Genomic DNA, 22,096 nt, shown 5'->3' with positions numbered 1-22,096 from the left:
AAATGCACACACACAGAATGCTGAAAAAGGACTATTGTAGTTCAAGACCTTAGTGATCCAATTATCAAATATTTAGAGCCACCCATTGTGGCTTTTTATTATTTATGTCTAGTTCTTTTGTATTTCTCCTCCCCAGGGAGGAAGAAAGGATAAAAAGGGAGGAAGACGGTCTTCTCTACCAGGTGCAGGGAAACAGGTCTGTGGGTGTCTTCCACAGCCACCCACCCATATAGTTCTTCTTAGGTGATGGAAACAGATGAGTTTCCATGAGAGTGTGCTCATCCACACGCTAGCATCATTTTAAACATGAACCTAGTAAATACGTGGAGACACAGCGCATGTCACCCAGAGGCACAGTCTCTGGGGGTCTTGGGGTTCAGCGCTGGGCCCAGGTCTGTAAGGTGCGAATCGGTCCTGCCCGCCCCCGGGCTCCCCTGAGGCCGCACTCTGCACTCTCAGCACTGGGCTGGTCGCCCACCTCTGTAAGGGTGGCAGGCACCCGAGCGCCGGAATCGGTGGGCACAAGAGTCACACACATCACCTCTCCTACCCACCGCCCCTTCCTGAACTCCAAAAGCCCCTCTGGCCCTTTTCCTGCAGCATGGAAGAGGAGGTGGGTAAGGTGCGTCTCTTCTAGCCCGGGTGTCCCGCTCCCCTAGGCGTGCGTGCCGGCTCGAGAGCGTGTCTGCGGGGCGCGAGCGTGCGCCCTTCCCGGCGGCTGCTCCCGCGAGCGGCCGGCAGCGGCTTCCGCGCGCGCGCCTCGAGCCCCCTCCCCTCGGCGCTGTCACTCTCCGCACGAGCCCCTCCATCACCCGCTCTGCCTCCGCTGGCGAGTCAGTAGCCACCACCAGGCTGATGAGCGGAAGCCAAGGTGGCGACCCTTTCAGGCGTGAAAATGGGGGCCCCGGCGACCCCCTTCGTGAGACTTCCCCTCGGAGCCGTTCCTCGGCCGGGGCCTGCCGCGGCCAGCCCCCCCTCCCCGCCCCGCGGGGCTGGCCTCGGGGGCGGGGGCCCGGGCGTGCGAGCGAGCGTGGAGGCGCGGGACCCGCGCTCCCGCGCCCAGGCAGCGCAGCCCACTCGGCCCCACGGCCCCAGCGCGCGGCCCGCCCCTCCCGCCCGGCGCTTGGGGCTCGCTCCTCTGGCCGCCGCGCGGGGCGTCCCGCGTCCCCGTGTCCCCGCGCCGCCCGGGGCGCACGGCGCGCGAGGGCGAGGTGGCGTCGGCGGCCGCCGCGCTGGCTGCACTCACCATAGCCGGCCGTCAACCCCTGCTCGGAGCGCGGGTGCCGAGGGCGCGGACGCTGGGTTTGGATTTCACATCAATTCCTTTTTTTCCGGGCCCCCCTCTCCTCGTCCTCCGCTCCTCCGTCTTCTCCCCCTTGCCTTGTCGCTGCGGGTCTCTTTGTCTCCCCTGTCGTCTTTTTCTTCTCCTCCGTTTTCTTCTTCTTCTCCTCCTCCTCCGTCTTTACAAAAGGAACGGAAAGTGTAAAAACCCCGGCGCGCTGGGCCGCCGGAGGCTTTCGGCGGAGTGCAGCGCGGACTCACAATTACAAGCCTGTTTCTATTAAGCAGTTCCATGGCCCTCGGCGTGGGTGGTCTGCCGCGCCATAGGCAGGACCTGTCAGGGTCACGTGACGGATCCGAAAACTTTACCCCTTTACAATAAACTCAAGGAAAGCAAAGTAAACTCGAGGAACGTGCTATCAGCACAGCCCTCCTGGGTAAACAGGCGCTCCCCTCCGCGCCTTCCTGGGAGGCGCCCGGCCCGGCGAGCTCCCGCGAGCCTGGCCGCCCCCTCCCCGCCCCCCGCGGCCCTGTCTGCGGGGGGCCGCCGGGCGGGGGGTCTCCGCGCGCTCCCGCGGCTTCTCCACCTTGTGCTCGGCTCCCCCGCCCCCGCACACATTATTTGCTAACATTTGGCCATCTTGCCAGAACGCCGGTGGGGGGAGGTGTGGGGAAGCAGGGGAGCTCCTTTTAGCATCCCCAGCGCTCCGGGAAGTGGGGGGTGCCCAGAGGGCTGCGGAGGAACACCACCTTTCATGCCTGCATTCTCAAAGCCTTGCCTGCTCCCATTCCCACGGCAGCGCGGAAAAGCTGGGAGCCTTCTAGATGACAGGCCCACAGGCCGCCAGGGAGGCGGAGAGCGGGAGAGCTGGACAGTTCACAGCGCCTTCCCGGGGAGAATTCAGCACGAGATGTGTGCGGATTCGTGTCGGTCCCTGGGAAGCCGCTTTTTCTGAAAGAGACCAAGGTGGCGTCCCTTGGAAACCAAGATGGGTAGCTGCTCCGAAGAATCACGGATTGACATTTGCTCCCTTTCCCTTCCGATTCCTGTGGTTTCTGGGGTATGCCACCCAAATGCTCCCACCCACTATGCCTTCCTGTGCCAGGCGGCCTTGGGTGACTGGCCTACACCTAGGAGCTGGTGGGTCTCGCGGAGAGCCCTGCTCTCACCCAAGACTGAAACGTCCTATTCGGGAGCGCCCGCGCTACAATGTCTGACGTTTTATCTGCTCAACCCCGCCGCTGGTAGACGGTATTTCACACACCGCCTCTTTAAATGGGCCACATTATGAATCAAGATGAATTACAGATACAAGGGCAGGGTGGAGGGAGTGAGAACATTTACTGCAACTCTGAAGAGCTAACTAGCTGGTCTTGAAATAAAACCAGACTCTTCTCACTTCATTCTGGGCTGACAGTGTGATTAGGTGTGTGTGTGGCGGGGGCGGGGGCAGGGGGTAAAAGAGGTGCCCCGTGTGTTAATAAATAATCATCATCATCCTAGGGGTTTCAGGGTCTCCTCCCACTACGATGACATAGCCATTCTTGAGCAGAGTCATTTGAGTTTCCAGAATGCATGTGTTTGAGACACATTAAGTAAGCATTCAAACGGGGGCAGCCCTGTGAATTTGGCTGGTCCAGAAGGTCATTTCATACCAGTGACTTCAGTCAAAAATGGACTCAAATGCATATTGGTTGACCATGGATTCTAAGAGTCATGATAGTTGTAACAACAACAACAAAACAAAACCCAACATTTCCCTTCAAAACACTTCTCCCTGTCTTTTGTGTCATATCAAAAGGCCCTGTTTCTCTATCAATGTGGGTGGAGTTACAAACAGGAAGGGATACATAATCTCCAGATAGAGGGGTCTAGAATATGAAGGAGAAAGGGGGATAAGAAAAAAAAGAAACAGCTGATAAAGGGCGTTTAAATGGCCCACAATGTAGAGTTGCTAGGAAAATTCGAGCAGAACTTGAGGAGTTTGCTTTTCCGAGTTAAAATGAAGGCCCTCACGGAGGCATACTCCTGTTGAGTTGTGGCCAAGGCTGATACTCAAGAGTGGACATTAGTTTTGTGTGGCCTGGGACTTAGGCAGCTTTCAGAGTGAAGGGGGAGTGGGGAGCTTCTTTAGCAACTCAAAATTACAAACACAAAATTAAGTACAGGGCCTTGGAAGTGGCCTGGGCAGGGAGGAGCCCTAAAGCTACCTGGGCTTCCAGCAAATCGCCTCTCTTGAGTGTGCAGACGGTTGGACGACGGAACTACTCAGTCTTTGTGGTCCTGCTGGTCTACACTGTCCCTTAGTTAGGACTGAATGTGTTCATATGAGTCATATCTTATCCAAGGCTTTACAGTTGGGAGCAAAGACAAGTTTGTTTTGCACAAGAGTGTAAGTACTTAGAGTTGGGCAGGTGTGGCATAATGAGACAGGGAGCAGAAAATCTGGTGTGAAAACGTACAAGTTCAGGAAGGAGGGAAGCCCCTGGAAATGTTCTCTCCTGTAGAAAGTAAAAAATTCCTTTTTGAAGTTTCTCTTTTTGTTAAAGAATACATCATAAATGTTAAAAAATAAGTTTGTTTTAAAAACTAACTTCCATCAAGCCTCCTTGCTTTGTGCTAATAACTCTTTGTTAAGCCCTATCGTACATAGCTGTTAAACATGCTCACAGGCACGCACTACATTCTATGTCCTTGTACCTGAACCAAGATATTTATGCTGGACATGCTCACAGGCATGTCCGTTCCAGCTCGCAGCCTATGCCCCTTCCCTATTTGGCACAAGCAACTTCCTCTTTTCTTTGTCTTTCCATTACTTTTACCTATTTAGAAAAGTTTTAAACTGTTAGCCAGTCAGGTTTTAGTTTCGATTGTGAGGTCTGGCTCCAGCCATTGGAGACAGGACACAGTTGCAGGGACAAACTGTGTAAGGCATAAAAATTGCTTCCCTCCTTTGTTCAGGTGTGCTCTCCACATTGTTTCATCTGCGATGAGCACCCTTTCTGCAGAAAGTAAAAATGGCCTTGCTGAGATAATTAAATTTATGTTCGAGTGCTGTTTGTTTGCAGCACCAGGGAACAAGCATTCTGTTTCTAAATAAACATTTTACATATAACATCTCCCAAAAGCAACCTGTCTTTCTTTTCCTTCCTTTGAAATCAATCTTTGCAGATGATGTCAGTGCTGTGTCTCTCTTCTCTCCACTCTCAGATGCTAGAAGCATTAAATCAAGTCAATGATATGGGTTCTGGTTGGGAGTCAGGGACCCAGCACCCTTATGTGTTACCTTCTGGTGGTTCTCTGGGACTCCCACCAGGGTGGGCCCTCTCTCATCAAACAGCTGCCTCCACACTTCTAAAGTTGCTTATGTCTCCCCACTTCCCAAAAACCAGCTCCAGCGCTGTCCAATCTAAGCCAGATGGCATGGAGGTGTTAGTGGCACACAAGGTTACCAGACAACATAGCTCAGCTCCAAGTCTTCCCAGTCTGATAAGCCAATTGGCATCAAAGTGTTAATAGCTGATGAAGCTACTAGACAATGCTTTTGCTGATTAACTTGAACTTTTAGAGCCATACACAGAAGAATAATTCCAAAGTTGAAGATTTCAGGGCAGAGCCAGATGGAGATTTAGGGGGCACTGGAAGATGGGACAATAGGATTTTTGAAACAGGCCTGAAACCGACCTGAAACAGACCACAATTAGTATGCATAGGCAAGGTTGTCTTTCTGAATATTGTTGCTACTGGAGATACGGTGGTTTTTTTTTTTTTTTTTTTTTTTTTTTTTTTTTGAGCTAGAATCTTGCTATTTCGCCAGGCTGGAGTGCAGTGGCACAATCTCGGCTCACTGCAACCTCCATCTCCTGGGTTCAAGCAATTCTCAGTCTCTTGAGTCACTGGGATTACAGGCACATGCCGCCACACCCAGCTAATTTTTGTATTTTTAGTAGAGATGAGGTTTCACCATGTTGGCCAGGATGGTCTTGATCTCCTGACCCTGTGATCCGCCTACCTCGGCCTCCCAAAGTGCTGGGATTATAGGCCTGAGCCACCGTGCCCAGCCCAGTGTTACCCTTGTACCATCAACATACACACTCACACACACACTTGCACATGCATACATGTGTTCTCACATTCTTCATTTTAAGCTCCCCTCTTCTCTGGCTCCCAATAAAAATGGGTGGCTAAGCACTTCCATTCATCTCCTCCTTCATGGTAACCTCCAGCAATTGGAAGGCTTTCAAATGAGTAATTGAGGGTTCAGAAGAGACACTTGCCCACATTTAAGGAGCTCTCCACCTCAAGATGAATGCCACTTTTGCACATGGTCAGCGGCCATACCACACCAGCCACACCTTAGGTGTGGTCAGTCTTTGATTCTGGATCAGACAGATCCTCACAAGCTTTCGTAAAAGTGCTCTTACTCAATGTGGGGATTTCAATTCTAAAATGACCGCCCCCCCTCACTCCTACCCTGGCCTCTTCCCTGTGGGAGGATATTCACAAGCCAAATCAACTCTCAGAATTAGGGCTTTGGGGACTGGAGCGGTAAGAAATATTTAAAGGTGTTTGTTACAACATAGAATTAGACTCAATGAACAATTGAAGATAACTTGAGTTGAAACAAAGGAATTGTTTAAATACAAAAAAGAAGAAGGAAAACAGGATTGCAAAACAGAAAAGGCGATGATGTGTTATGAATAGAAACATCAGAACATACAGCTTGGAAATGGGGGGGTGGAGTGAAACCTGGAATATTATGGAATACAGGCTCTGTCAGACCCCATTACTGAGGAGTAGGAAGGCAGTTGGAGGTGTTCAAAAAATCAGATGATAATTTCAGGACAACAAGAAACAGAGAGATACCTGTGGAACTCTCACCTCAAAAAACAACACTCGGCCAGGTGGGGTGGCTCAAGCCTGTAATCCCAGCACCTTGGGAGGCCGAGACGGGTGGATCACGAGGTCAGGAGATCGAGACCATCCCGGCTAACCCGGTGAAACCCTGTCTCTACTAAAAAAATACAAAAAACTAGCCGGGCGAGGTAACGGGCGCCTGTAGTCCCAGCTACTCAGGGAGGCTGAGGCAGGAGAATGGCGTGAACCCGGGAGGCGGAGCTTGCAGCGAGCTGAGATCTGGCCACTGCACTCCAGCCTGGGCGACAGAGCGAGACTCCGTCTCAAAAAAAAAAAACCAACACTCACTCAAGTTGCTCTTCTGCAACAGTGGTACACATACAAACTGACTCCTATCCATCCAGTGATGACCTTCCCGTATACAGAAGACCTGCAGGGGCAGCCTTGTAAATGAAGAAAGTGCTGAGAAAATGAAACGCGAAGGGGCCTGGTCAACTGTGGGAGGCAGGTGTGGCCAGGGTGGCCAGTGGTGAGAGCGATGGGTCAGTGCCAGGAGACATATCCCACTGCGATCAAGCAGGTTCCAAAAATTGTCATGAGGTTCTACCTGGACCTAAGAGGCCTGAATAAAGGGAGGAAATGTCGTGAATATGAATGACAGCCTCCATCTGATGAAAGTCGCTGCTTACACATTCTGCATTGTTGCAACTTGACATTCATCACTTGTTTCTATTAAGATTGGTGGGAGAAAGTGCAGAATGGAAGCTCATTTCCTTATGTTACGTGACTGAAAATGTGGGGGGCGAGCCAAAGTTTATATCCACTCTATTTGTGAAAGAAGGTGTGTAAAGCAGACTCCTAAAAAGGGAGCAAGTTTGAGCCATGTGGGAGAAGCCGAGTCTCCGAGAGTCCTTTCATTAGGCTGTGCGCTGCAGGACAACCAGCCAGCCATCTGTGGGATCGGTTGGTGGCTCTGAAGACCCTTCTCACGTATATCCAGACAGTGCCATTCCTTGTGTTTGTGAGGTGGAAAGGATGTGTTACAAGCTGTTGACTGAGGCCGGTTTCTTATAGTGTGGGAGGTGGAAGCTTGGGTCTGGGCTGGCCCTGCCTTGCCATCCATATCCCAGGCTCAGTGCCTTCTTCTCTACCTGTGTGAGTTTGCTGGGGCTACCATAGCAAAGTCCCACAGACTAGGATGCTTACACAGAGATCCTGAGTTTTCTTCACAGTTCTGGAGGCTGGAAGTACAAGAACAAGGTGTCGTCAGGGTTGGGTTCTCCTGAGGCCTCCCTCCTTGTGCCCTTGCTTGATCTTCTGTGGGTGTCTGTGTTGAAATTTCTTTCTTTCTTTCTTTTTTTCTTTTTTGAGTCAGGGTCTCACTCGGTCGCCCAGGCTGCAGTACAATGGCACAATCATAGCTCACTGAAGCCTTGAACTCCTGGGCTCAAGTGATCCTCCTGCCTCAGCCTTGTGAGTAGCTGGGACTACAGGCGTGTGACACCACACCTGGCTAATTTTTTAAATTTTTCATATAGATGAGGTCTGGCCATAGTGCCCAGGCTAATCTCAAACTTCTAGCCTTCAGCGATCCTCTTACCTTGGCCTCCCAAAGTTCTGGGATTACCGGCATTAGACCCCACATTCAGCCCTCAAATGTGCTCTTCTTACAAGGACACTGGTCATATTGGATTAGGACGCACCCTAATGACCTCATGTTAGCTTAATTACCTCTTTAAAGACCCAGTCTCCAAATACAGTCACATTCTGTGGCACTAGCGGTTAAGACTTCAACAGAAGGATTTTGAGGGGACACAGTTCAGCCCACAACAACAACCAAAGGTCGAAAAGATCTGGCTTGCATCTGAAAGGCAAGTTCATTTCTCAGCTCTGTGTTTGGAGGGGAATTCAGGGCAGACTGAAGCTGGGTCCTTCCTGGCATCCAGTGCTCAAAGGACCTGACCCACCCCCTCTCAGAGACCTGTCTACACCTCCACACAACAGACACTGGCTGACACATTTTCTAAGAATGTTGGTGGTCTAAGAAAATGGCTTTAAGCACCCAGCAGAACATTCCCCCCCGCCCAACAAAGCATGAGCACTGCTAGGCTAATTACAAATCTGTCTTTTTTATTTATTGCAGCAAGTTCCCTAAGGCAGTCTTTTCCAAGGCTGCTGTTCATCAGAATCACCTGGGGAGTTTAAAAACAAAAACAAAGAAACAAAGAAACAAAAATAGATTCTTTGAACCCCTCCTAGAACTACAGAATCAGCTTCTCAGCCCTGGGGAATCAGTATTTTTAAAAATAATCCCCCTTAAGCAAGTGATATGGTTTGGCCGGGTCCCCACCCAAACCTCATCTTGAATTGTAGCTCCCATAATTCCCACGAACGGTGGGAGATAACTGAATCATGGGGCCGGGTCTTTCCCGTGCTGTTCTCGTGATAGTGAATAAATCTCACCAGATCTGATGGGTTTTATAAAGGCGAGTTTCCCTGCACATGCTCTTGCCTGCCACCATGTACGACGCGACTTTGCTTCTCATTCTCCTTCTGCCATGATTGTGAGGCCTCCCCAGCCATGTGAAACTGTGAGTCCATTAAACCTCTTTCCTTTATAAATTACCCAGTCTCAGGTATGTCTTTATCAGCAGAGTGAGAACAGAACTACAGCAAGTACAGTAAAATGCTAATGGTAGGATCTAGGAGTGGGTATATGGTGTTCACTGAAAAATTCTTCCAACTTTGCTGTATGTTTGAAATTTTTCTTTTTTCCTTCCTCCCTCCCTCCCTCCCTCCCTCCCTCCCTCCCTCCCTCCCTTCCTTCCTTCCTTCCTTTGAGATGGGGTCTCACTCTGTTGCCCAGGCTGGAGTGCAGTGGCATGATCTCGGCTCACTGCAACCTCTGCCTCCTGGGTTCAAGCGATTCTCCTGCCTCAGCATCCTGAGTAGCTGGGATTATAGGTGCACGCCACTAAGCCTGGCTAATTTTTGTATTTTTGGTAGAGATGGGGTTTCAACATATTGGTCAGGCTGGTCTCGATCTCCTGACCTTGTGATCCACCTGCGCTGGCTTCCCAAAAGTGCTGTAATTACAGGTGTGAGTCACAGCACCCAGCCTGAAATTTTTCATAATAAAATGCCAAAAAGAAAATAAACATACCTGAATTATTCTGCTGTGCAACTGGATTTGAGGACCTAAGGGACATTTGGTTATTTGGTGAATATCTTCTTGATGCTGTCCTCTGTTACAGCATTTATCACATTACATTACTGCTGTTCATTCACCAGATACAAGGTTTGTGAGCTTCTAAATGCATCGTCCTCTGATAGGTGATGGGAATTTGGGAACAAAAAAGCTATTTTCTCTTAAAGTACTGTGAAATACCATTTTATCCCCATCAGATTGTCAAAATCGAAAAGTCTGACTGCAGCAAAGATGATCAAGATTGTGAAACAATGGAAATGTTTGCTCATGACTCGTTTGAGGATAGGTTCGTTTGATCACTTCTGGAAAACAACTTGGGATTCTCTAGAAAGGTTGAATCCCCCTCCTAGGGGTCTCTCCAAGATAAATTGTTCTCCCTGGGGCTCAGGAGATGCACACCAGACGTCCACAGCACCACTGCTTTTAGAAGCATAAAACTGGATATGACCACAAATGTGCATCAACGTAGAAAAGATAAACAGTAGAGAATTTCTGCAATGCAATTCTACAAAGAAGTGAAAAGTAACAAGCCATAGCCACCTTACAGCAACACAGATGAACCGCATAAACACAATCTCGGGTGAAATACCCAGGTCAGAAGCAAGTTTCATAAGAATGCATTCATGGCCAGGGGCAGCGGCTCACGCCTGTAATCCCAGCACTTTGGGAGGCTGAGGTGGGTGGATCACGAGGTCAAGAGATCGAGACCATCCTGGCCAACATGGTAAAATCCCATTTGTACTAAAAATACAAAAATTAGCTGGGTGTGGTGACACGTGCCTGTAGTCCCAGCTACTAGGGAGGCTGAGGCAGGGGAATTACTTGAACCCAGGAGGCGGAGGTTGCAGTGAGCTGAGATCTCGCCACTGCTCTCCAGCCTGGACAACAGAGCGAGACTCTGTCTCAAAAAAAAAACAAAAAACAAAAAAACAAAACAAAACAAAACCCAGAATGCCTTCATAAATTCCTTTGTATAGAGGTAATACTTATTTTTAAAAGGGAATGAAAAACCCATTCAGGGAAGTAGTTACCTCCTGGGGTGCAGGAGGTGAAGGGAGGAGAAGCTCCATAAAGTATTTATTTTGTTATTGTTCTTTAAAATGTACATACAGGTGATAACACTTTTTATCGTATGTTCTATTTCATACATTTTTATTTTAAAGATGCCATCCTAGTCCCGGGTCAATGCAGAGTCCGGTGGGGAGTGAAGGAGAACATGAAACTGTACTCTGAGACAAGCGGGGGCCGCCGCACACGAGAATACCATGGGAGCTGAGGTGAAGTGTGCCTGGGTCCTGACTCCCGAGACTGCATGGAGCGGGGAGGGGCTTGCTGGGGAAGAGAAGGAGGGGCTACTGACCAGGTCAAAGGGAGAGACAAGGCCGGGCGCGGTGACTCAGCCTGTAATCCCAGCACTTTGGGAGGCCGAGGCGGGCGGATCATGAGGTCAGGAGATCGAGACCATCCTGGCTAATACGGCGAAACGCTGTCTCTACTAAAAATACAAATATTACTTGGGCGTGATGGTGGGTACCTGTAATCCCAACTACTCAGGAGACTGAGGCAGGAGAATCGCTTGAACCCAGGAGGCAGAAGTTACAGTGAGCTGAGATCAGCCACTGCAGTCCAGCCTGGGCAACAGAGTGAGACTCCATCCGAAAAAAAAAATCTGCGTATATAAGTCAACCCTTTAGTGGGGTCATTTTACAATGACATTGCAGTGGTGCCTTGTGTATAAGGAGATGTTATTTATCTACTACAAATGCTAGAAGGAGTTATAAATGTATATGGTAGTGAAAATCCATACAATAGTGACCTTAACTCTCTTGTCAGTTTGCACATTGATAGGAAGTTTTACGATGAAGTCACGTAAAGTGACAGACTCCTTCAGAAATATTCTGTTACAGATGGCATTGGCCAGGAGGAAGCAAAGGAGCAGGTGGCTCACATATTGCAGCTCATTATTTGCTTATAGAGGTGAACACTTCTGTTTAAGCTTTGTGATTTGAAACAGCCATCCACCCACCCTCATGGATCGGCCCATTCATTTCTATGACCCTTTCTGAGCATGCAGACATGCACGCCTTCCCAGCCCCACTTATGCAGACATACAATTCTATTTGGCTCCACTAATCACTTCTTCTTAACACTCTCTCTTCTAGAGTTTCTAGTGCTTTCCAACTTTTTATGTCATGGTACACACAGAAAGAATGATAATATTGCTACGCACACTGGAATAAACTGGAAGAGGTTTGAAGCACCTATCTATGGGAGTATTTAGTAGACAATTTATATCTTTTTATATTATAAAGTTTTTAAAGATGCAATGCATTTAAAAAATATTAAATATGAAATTCATATAAAACTTCCAGATAAAAGCTTTTCAAGTCTTTGATTGAGAACCCTACACTTCCTTCCATGAATATCAATCTTTTAATGCCTAAAACGGCGGCATGCAGTCTCTGAGTACGACTTTAATAACGAATGGATTTCTAGTTTTCCATGTACGTTTGTTTCCCAGGACTTCCATAATAAAGAACCAGTCACTAGTGGCTTAAAACAAATATATTCTCTCACAGTTCTGGAGGCAAGAAATCTGAAATCAAGGTGTTGCCAGAGTTGGTTTCTTCTGAGGGCTCCGAGTGGGGATCTATTCCAGGCTGCTCTCCTAACTTCTGGTGACTGCTGGGGATGCTTGGTGTTCCTCGGCTTGTAGATGTTCTCCAGTCTCCACCTCCATCTTCACATGGAGCTCTCCCTGTGTGTCCCCACCTCTTCATATTAGGGCATCAATCTTCCTGGATTAGGAACCCACCTACTCCAGTGTGACCTCACCTTAACTGATTACATCTGTCACAACCCTATTTTCTTTTCTTTTCTTTTTCTTTTTTTTTTTTTTGAGACGGAGTCTCACTCTGTCACCCAGGCTGGAGTGCAGTGGCCGGATCTCAGCTCACTGCAAGCTCCGCCTCCCGGGTTTACGCCATTCTCCTGCCTCAGCCTCCCGAGTAGCCGGGACTACAGGCGCCCGCCACCTCGCCCGGCTAGTTTTTTGTATTTTTTAGTAGAGATGGGGTTTCACCGTGTTAGCCAGGATGGTCTCGATCTTCTGACCTCGTGATCCGCCTGTCTTGGCCTCCCAAAGTGCTGGGATTACAGGCTTGAGCCACCGCGCCCGGCTCAACCCTATTTTCAGATAAAGACACATCCTGAAGTGCAGAGGGTTAGGACTTCAACATTTCTTTTTTGGCGGACACAAGTCAACACATAACACCTTCTTTTTCAAAGCAAGCGTTTCAAAATAACAGTGAGGTTCTAATTTGCAGAATATTCATGCATAATTAGAGCCACCCTGAGCCAGCTGGGACACCATTAAAATAGTGCATCAGCTTCAGAACAGAGAGACACATTCAATATTTGTGAAGACAGAGATTTGGGATGGCTGCAGGCTCTTCTCTGCCTCCCAGCCCCCAACAGCAACAAGCCACTCAGAGCACCTGAAACATGGCCTTCCCAGCTGCCTCATGGAGCCAGGGCATGCCCATGGCTTCCATGTCATGGACCAGCAAGTGTGGGAACCCAAGGAACTCTCAGGCCCCATGCCTGTGAACTTCAGTGCTCTGACCTGCACTCATGGAGTTCTGGGGAAAGCTGCCCTGTGGCTGGAGATGCTGCCCCAGGGGCTTCAACCACCTCACTGGCAGGACTGCCTTGACATTCATCGACGGAGTGCTCACATCCTGCAGCTCCTGGTGGCAAACTTCTCTTGGCCTCCGTTGCCCTACTTCTCTACTGTTCCTTCCAATCTCTCCACTGGTTCCTGTTCTTTCACCTACTTTTTCAAGTTGGGTGTTCCTGGGGTCCCAGTGCTGACTCATTTCCTTTTGCTGACTTATTCTTTACTGTTGATGCTGGAGGGTAAGCCCACTGTTACCCATGTCTCTTCCCAGCTGTCTACCCTGACCTTCAGATCTACAGGGGTTCTGACGTGTCCCTGCACTGCCTCCTCCAGCTGAATTCAGGATCACGGCCTCACGCCCCACACCTGCTCTTCTGACTCAGTTAACAGGTCTTCCCATCACAAGCTATGCAGCCAGCAATTCTGCAGCACCGTTGACGGCTCCCACTCTCTTTACCCAGAGGAGTTTGTCAGGGACCATGCCCACATTCTCAGGGGCGGCTTACAAGGCTCCTGGTGAGTTAGTTTGTTGTGTTCCTCTCCAGCGTATCTCCACACCCTGCCACTCTTCCTTAGTGAAGAAACAGAATGACGTGCAGTTTTCTGACTTTCTCACTCTCCCACACCCGTTCATTGTCCTTCCCTTCACCTACTTCCTGCATCTTCTACTTTACACGCAGCCTTTAAGATGCACACAGCTCAAATGCCACTTCATCAGTGCACATGGGGGCTGGGGGATGACATCACCTCTACATGAGAGGGTCAGAGGGAACTTCACAAATGAGGCTTTCTCTTATCACATTTAAATCTCTCATGTATTGGTGGTCATTTTGGTGTTAAAGTCTAGAGAAGTGGCCGGGCGCGGTGGCTCACGCTTGTAATCCCAGCACTTTGGGAGGCCGAGGCAGGCGGATCGCCTAAGGTCTGGAGTTTGAGACCAGCCAGTGAAACCCCGTCTCTGCTAAAAATACAAAAATTAGTTGGGCGTGGTGGCAGGCACTTGTAATCCCAGCTACTTGGGAAGCTGAAGCAGGAGAATCACTTGAGCCTGGGAAGCGGAGGTTGCAGTCAGCCAAGATGGCGCTACTGCACTCCAGCCTGGGCAATAGAGGGAGATGCTGTCTCAAAAAAAGAAAAAAGGGTCTAGAGAAGTGGTTCTCAGAATGTGGTCCCTGGAGCAGCAGCAGCAGGCTCACTTGGGAACTTGTTAGAAATGCAAATTCTCAGCACCCACCCCCGCCAAGATCTATTGAGTCAGAATCTCTGGGAGTGGGGCCCAGCAATCTGTGTGAGTTCTCCAGGTGATTCTGGTGCCTGCTCCAATCTGAGAACCACTAGTCTAGATCTGGCATAAGGAGAAAGGGGAGATGGAATTGCGTTGTGAATGCAGCCACTGTAGCTAGTGGATGGGGCTTCCCTTGGCTGAGCCCTTGTCTGTCCCAGCTGCAGTCACTCACTTGACTCACACACAGGCTGAGACAGGTTCTTTTCCCACCAGGAAGACCATCAGATGCCCTCCGAATGGGATTGAAATTGGTTTTAGTATCAGGAAGTTGGCACTGATGGCCCAGACCTTGCATTTGTTTTTCTCGTCGCACTGCTAGGTCTTTTCTGCTTTTAAATGAGTGATCTTTTGATCCACTGCCTTGCCTGACTTCTCATTCAACAGCCAATTAGCCAGCATCATGCAGCTACCTCCCCAAAATTCAAAATTCCATGTCACCAAAACTGGCTGTATTTCCTCACCCCAAACTATTCACACATATTCAGTTCTCCTTCATTCTATTTATTTTCCTCTAAGGACCTAGAGACAGATTCTCTAGATAGCCTCAATTCATGCTTATCCTCTAGCTTTCTTTTAGAGCTTTGGTTATTCCTCACCATAAGGAAAGTCAAATAGTTGAGTCAATGGGATAGAGAACTAGTTCCTAGTAAATATGCTGGACTGAAATAGTTCCAGTAAATAGTTCCTAGTAAATATAGGAACGTAATATCTGACAAGGGAGATAATTTAATTCAATGGGGATTAAGTTCATTCAGACTTTCATTTCCTTGAGCTACTTTATAACTACAAGTCATAGAAAATGGATAGTCACACAAATGATTCTTGTCTATAGAAATGCAAAAATATTCTAGTGAAACAAAACTGATTATTGTGGTGTATAGTGACCAGTTTTGCCAGTTTTTGCATCTATTTGTAAATTCATTTCAACACTTCCTTATCAGACCATCAGTATGATACTTCAATTCACCTCTCACTCTGTTGTAACATCTTACTAGTTCCCTCATTAATTACAAGTTCAGTGAAATCTTTGACAGGTGTTTATTTTCTATCTTTATAAGAGTCATAAATACCTTTAAAATTTTTATCTTTTATCAAAACAAAAATTAAAAATGAAATACGAAATAATGTATCAGCAGCATCCAAAGTATTTATTAAAATTATTACAGTATTTTCACAGTATTTCTGTGAGTATGGAACTTGGAAATAAGTGAATTTAGAGCTAAAGAAATGTCAATATACCAAGTCAACTTTTTATCAAACATGATTAAATTGAACGCTTGCTGGGAAAATCTTGCTCTTTGGTCTGAAACCTACAATGATCTATGTACTATTAAAGCAGTTAGGCTGAGTGTGGTGCCTCACACCTGTAATCTCAGATTTTGGGAGGCCAAGGCAGGGGATCACTTGAGCCCAGGAGTTTAGGACCACCTGGGCAACACAGGGAGACCCCCATCTCTATCCAAAAAAAAAAAAAAAGTAGCTGCGCATGGTGGTGCGTGTCTGTAGTCCCAGCTACTTGGGAGGCTGAGTTGGGAGAATCACCTGAGCCCAGGAAGTTGAGGCTGCTGTGAGCTGAGATCACACCACTGCACTCCAGCCTGGAAGAGACAGCAAACCCTGTCTCAACAACAATTTTAAAAAAATTAGTTAAGAGCTACATAATTTGGAACAAAAGAGAAAACCAAGTTGGAAAATTTAAAACAAAGAGTATACAAACTCAAAATCTTAAAGAAAATGTACATGTAATCTGGAAATTAGAAAGCTGAGTTCCTACTCAGTGAACATAATGAATGAGAATGACACAGAGAATTCAAGCTATAATTCTACCCTCTCCTATTAGATTGAAAACATATAATTAGACTCTTCTCTGAACGTCAGGGTTTGTTGATGCCATCTGCATCAGTTAGGATTGCTTTCGGCAGTATTGACAGAACTCTGACCGGAGTAGCTAAAGCAAGTAAGGGTTCCTTTTTCTCATGTCCCAAGAAGCCTGGAGATAGGTGGCCCTGGGAAGGTGCAGGGGCTCTGATGTCACAGGCACAGTCCCCTCTGTAGCTTTCCACTCTGTCACCCTTAGCATGTGGCTGTCTCACGCTTCAAAGATGACAGCACCCCAGCACCACACCCATGCTCTGGGCAGGAAGAATTGCAAATCGCACTTGCTCGCTTTCAGTTTGATCCTTTTTATAAGAAGCCACTGCTATTCACAGTGACTGGCCTTCAGCTTATACCTGATTGGCTAGAATTGTTCACAAAGCCACACTTACCTCCAAGGGAGCCTGGAAAATTGAGTATTTAGTTGGATACATCACTATTTCTAATAAATTCTTGGCTCTGAAGCATGAAAGAAGAGGTGCAGTCATGATATGGGGTATAGGATGTTTATTTGAGTCAGGTAAAATAATAGTAACAGTAATAGTGATAGTATTAGTAATGGCACGCACTAAAGCATGGTTGCTTTCTTGGATGAATAGCTGTCCAGAGACGATGCCATAGAAAGAGCTCTGAAAACTCTGAATCTAATCTTTGGCCTGCCACTCACCAGCTGTGTGACCAGGAGTAGCATCTCTCGGCTTTTATTTCCTCATTTATTAAATGGAAGTGTTGGATTAGCTCTAAAACTTTATCTTAATTACCAGTAACTTGGGGTAGGATTTTCGCTGTATCAATCTCTGTAGAGTGCCACAATAATGCTTTAATAAAATTGTCAAAGTCGGAGTCAGAGGAATACATCTGGTAAAACTCTATGTGAACAAATGAGCTAAGAGTCATAGATAGCTTTGTTAGAGTTCCAAACATTACACAGATTATAAAGAATAAGGGAGATAGCATAGAATCAGGCCCATTTTCTGAAAAATGAAGACATTGATGAACTGCTGTTGATAAGGACCTGTGGTAAGTAGAAATAAGGGTCCTCCAAAGAGTGCACATCCTTACCTGGGAAGGGACTTTGCCAAGGTAGTGAATAGCTAGGAACCCTGAGATGGAGAGATCATCCTGGATTTATCCTGGTGGGCCGAATGGACTCAGAAGGGTCCTTAACAGTGAAGGGAGGCAGAAAAGGAGCTCAGAGTGATGAGATGTGAAAGGGACTTGACTAATTGTTGGTGGCTTTGAAGATAGATGAAGGAGGAGGTCACCAGCCAAGGAGTGCAGGCAGCCTCTAGACACTAAAGGAGGCAAAGAAATGGATTCTCCCTGGAGTCTACAGGGAGGAATGCAGCCTGCTGATGCCTTCATTTTAGTTCAGTGAGCTGTGTATTGGACTTGAAACTCCAGAACTCTAAGAGAATACGTTCATGTTGCTGTAAGTCGCAAGTCTGTGGTCACTGTGACAGCAGTATAGGAGATTCAGGCAGATACTCTCTCTCCCTTCTTTACCCCTCTTCCCTCTGTTGCCTGAGGCCACACACCAAAGTTTAGAAAGAAAACTTATTTTAAACCTGTTTAAACATAAAACCTGCCACTGTAAAACTACTAGAAGAAAACATAGGGGAAATACTTCAGGACATTAGACGAAAAATTTATGGCTAAAACCTCAAAAGCACTGTCAACGAAAGCAAAAACAGACAAATGGGACTATGTTAAAGTAAAAAGCTTCTGCACGGCAAAGGAAACAATCAACAGAGTAAAGAAACAATCTAGAACAGGAGAAAATATTTGCAAAGTGCTCATCTGACAAATGACTAGTATCCAGAATTTACAAGGAATTCAAATGACTCAACAGCAAAAGACAAATAATCCCATTAAAAAGTGAGCAATAGACCTGAATAGACATTTCTCAAAAGAATACATACAAATGACCCACAGCCATATGAAAAATGCTCAGTATCACCCACTCAGTTAGAATGGCTGTTATCAAAAAGACAAAAAATAGCAAATGCTGATGGGGATGTGGAGAAAAGGGAACTCTTAAACGCTGTTAGTGGAAATTTAAATTAGTACAGCCCTTATGGAAAACAGTATGAAAGTTTCTCAAAAACCTAAAAATAGAACTTCCATATGATCCAGCAACCCTACTCCTGGGTAATTATCCAAAAGAAAGGAAATCAGTTTATTAAAGGGATACCTGCACCCCCGTGTTTATTGCAGCACTATTCACAATAGTTAAGATATGGAAGCACCCTAAGTGTCCATCCAGAGATGAATGGATAAAGAAAATGTGGTGCACATGCACAATGGAGCACTATTTGGTCATAAAAGAGAATGAGAGATCCCATCATTTGCAGCAACACGGATGGAACTGGAGGTCATCATGAGTGAAATGAGCCAGGAACAGAAAGACAAATATGTATGTTCTCACTCATACGTGGAAGCTAAAAAAGTGGTTTGCATGGAGGTAGAGTGGTAGCTACCAGAAGCTTGGAGTCAGGAGCAGTGGGGGATGTTGGTTAATGGATGCAAACATACAATTAGATAGAAGGACCAAGACGTAGTGTTCAGTACCGCCGCAGGGTGACTGCAGTTACCGACACGGTATTGTATATTTCCAAATAGCTAGAAGAGGAGAAATGTTCCCAATAAAAAGAAATGATCATTGTTTGAGGTGATAGATATCGTAGTTACCCTGACTTGATCATTACACATGGTATGCATGTATCAAAATACCACATGTAGTCCATAAATATGTACACTTCTTATTTATCAATTAAAAAAGAAAAAAGTGCTATTAATAGTCCCTAGTCTGGTGGAACTGTTTGCATCCTCTAGGAAAGACATGACAAGTAGTTGACGTTTCAATGGCTGATTTTGATAAGCTGAGAGCCGCTGCTGTTGAAGAGGATTGATTGAGAGCAGTGTGATTGAGCATTGGCGTCCATGTCGGGTGCAGTGATGGCACACGGAGCTGCTGCTTCTGTTCAAGGCTCACCGTTCATGATCATTCCCAATCCTTTCCATCGCTTTGTTATTTTCCACAGAGTCCCTGTAACATCTCTGAAAAGCACAAGCAAAGCTCTACCTGGTCTGACTCAAGGCCTAGGATTGTGAGGAGCTGTCCCAAGGGTATCTGCTGGAGCGCTCAGTGGCTGTCAGTGGGCCACTCTGTCGTGGCACTCAAAGGATGAGGCCTGCAGGGGGCCGTGGGTGCTGTGCAAGTGTCCAGCTGCTCAGATCTTTCTCTCTGGGCCTGACGACTCTTTGCCTTCCCAGCAGCCCAAATCACACTGCCTTGCAGTGCCCAGGAATCAATAGCCTCTTCCTGCCCAGCAGCTTTCATGGAGTCTAATTGTAGCAGGCGGTGGACCTTCAGAAGCTGGCGCATAGATACCCCCACTAGACCCCCCAGCCTGGGTTGGCATAGTTCCAAGGCTTATGTCCTATGCGGTTGCCCAGAGTCTCCAAGCAGGATTAAGCCTCAGCCTCCCGTCAATGTCCAGAGGTATTACTCATGCACGACACATTCTGAATTCTATATTCTTCTGCTCCTGCTTTCTAGAGGCTGTACATTTCCAAATATTTAGTACTTAAAAGGAAGAAATACACATCCACGGCAAAAAGTCAAAGAATGCAAAAGGTACAGAAAGACGAGTAAGTGTCCTCATTCTATCCTTGACTTCAAATCTTCCACTAGGTGAAGGATCTCTACAAAGATAATTTGAAAACATGGTTCAAAGGAATCAGAGATGACACAATCAAATGGAAAAACAATCCATGCTCCTGGACAGGAAGAATTCATATAATTAAAATGGCCATACTGCCCAAAGCAGTTTACAGATTCAATGTTATTCCTGTCAAATTACCAATGACATTCTTCACAGAACTAGAAACAACTATTTTAAAATTCGTATGGAACTAAAAAAGACCCCATATAGCCAAGACAATCCTAAGCAAAAAGAACAAATCTGGAGGCATCATGTTGCCTGATTTCAAACTATACTGCAGGGCTATAGTAACCAAAACAGCACGATGCAGGTACAAAAACAGACACATAGACTGGCGGAGCAGAATACAGAGTCCAGAAATAAGACCACACACCTCTAACCTCTAATCTTCAACAAAGCTGACAAAAGCAAAGAATCAGAAAGAATTCTCTATTCAATAAACGGTGCCGGTATAGCTGGCTAGCCATATGCATAGCTGGAAACTGACCCCTTCCTTACAACATTTACAAAAATCAACTCAAGATGGACTAAAGACTTAAATGTAAAACCCCAAACTATAAAAACCCTGGAACACAACCTAGGCAATACCATCCTGGACACAGGAACTGGCAAATATAGCATGAAGAAGATGCCAAAGCAATTGCAACGAAAGCAAAACTTGACAAATGAGATCTAAATACATTAAAGAGTTTTTGTACAGCAAAACAACTATCAACAGAGTAAACAGACAACCTACAGAATGGGAGAAAATATTTTCAAACTATGCATCTGACAAAGGCCTAACATCCAGTATTTACAAGGAAATTAAACAAATGTGTAAGAAAAAAACAAACCACCCCATTAAAAAGTGGGCAAAGGGCATGAACACTTTTCAAAAGAAGACATACACAGAGCCAACAAGCATATGAAAAGAAGCTCAATATCACTGATTATTAGAGAAATGTAAATAAAAACCACGGTGAGATATTATCCCACACCAGTCAGAATGGCTATTATTGAAAAGTCAAAAAATAACAGATGCTGGTGAAGTTATGGAGAAAAGGGAACACACACACTGCTGGTGGGAGTGCAAATTAGTTCAGCCATTGTGGAAATCAGTGTGGTGATTCCTCAAAGCGCTCAAAACAGAACTACCATTCGACCCAGCAATCCTGTTACTGGCTATATACCCAAAGGAACAGAAACATATATACTACATAGTATAAACATATATACTATATTCCTTTGGGTATATAGCCAGTAATGGGATGTTTATACTATAAAGTCACATGCAGGCATATGTTTATGCAGCACTATTCACAATAGCAAAGACATAGAATCAACCTCAATGCCCATCAATGGTAGACTGGATAAGGAAAATACGGTACATATACACCATGAATTACTATGAAGCCATAAAGTAGAATGAGATTGTGTCCTTTGCAGGAACATGGATGGAGCTATGCAGGAAAACTAAATACCTGCATGTTCTCACTTAAAAGTGGGAGTTAAATGATGACAACACATGGACACAAAGAGGGGAACAACAATCACTGGGACCTACTTGAGGGTGGAGAGTAGGAGGAGGGAGGAGATTAGAAAAAATAACTATTGGGGCCAGGCGCAGTGGCTCACGCTTGTAATCTCAGCACTCTGGGAGGCTGAGGCAGGCGGATCACCTGAGGTCAGGAGTTTGAGACCAGCCTGCCCAACATGGTGAAACCCCATCTCTACTAAAAATACAAAAAAATTAGCCAGGCGTCGTGGCACATGCCTGTCATCCCAGCTACTGGGGAGGCTGAGGCATGAGAATCGCTTGAACCCGGGAGGTGGAGCTTGCAGTGAGCCAAGATTGCACCACTGCACTCCAGCCTGGGCAACAGAGTGAGACTCTGTCTCAAAACAAAACAAAAACAAACAAACAAACAAAAACTATTGGGTTCTGGACTTAGTACCAGGGTAAAAAAATAATCTGTACAACAAACACCCATGACACAAGTTTACCTGTATAACAAACCTGCACATGTGCCCCTGAACCTAAAATAAAAGTTAAAAACAGAAAAGAAATCCTTCATGGTCTTCTCCAGAGGCAGCCATCACTCTGGGATTTTATTTATCTCTTAAGATTATTTTGTATATAATTAGATGGGTATGTGTATATGTCCCTTTCTTTATACAAAGGTGGTGTGGAAAACTAGTAATC

General features: G+C 46.5%; 1 protein-coding gene across 1 annotated transcript in view; it reads right to left on the bottom strand.

The window, feature by feature from the left end:
* The window catches only part of PTCH1 (patched 1), a 73,607-nt gene extending 71,796 nt beyond the window's left edge, over positions 1–1,811 (bottom strand). Inside the window, exon 1 of the mRNA XM_030919907.1 lies at positions 1,247–1,811. Coding sequence (XP_030775767.1) covers positions 1,247–1,249 — 3 coding nt within the window. The 5' untranslated portion in view covers positions 1,250–1,811. The remainder of the gene's footprint in view (positions 1–1,246) is intronic.
* Between the last annotated feature and the right edge of the window lie 20,285 nt (positions 1,812–22,096).

Source organism: Rhinopithecus roxellana, chromosome 16 (genome assembly GCF_007565055.1).
Source record: "Rhinopithecus roxellana isolate Shanxi Qingling chromosome 16, ASM756505v1, whole genome shotgun sequence".
Taxonomy (NCBI): Eukaryota; Metazoa; Chordata; class Mammalia; order Primates; family Cercopithecidae; genus Rhinopithecus; species Rhinopithecus roxellana.
This window is presented reverse-complemented; position numbering and strand designations above follow the sequence as displayed.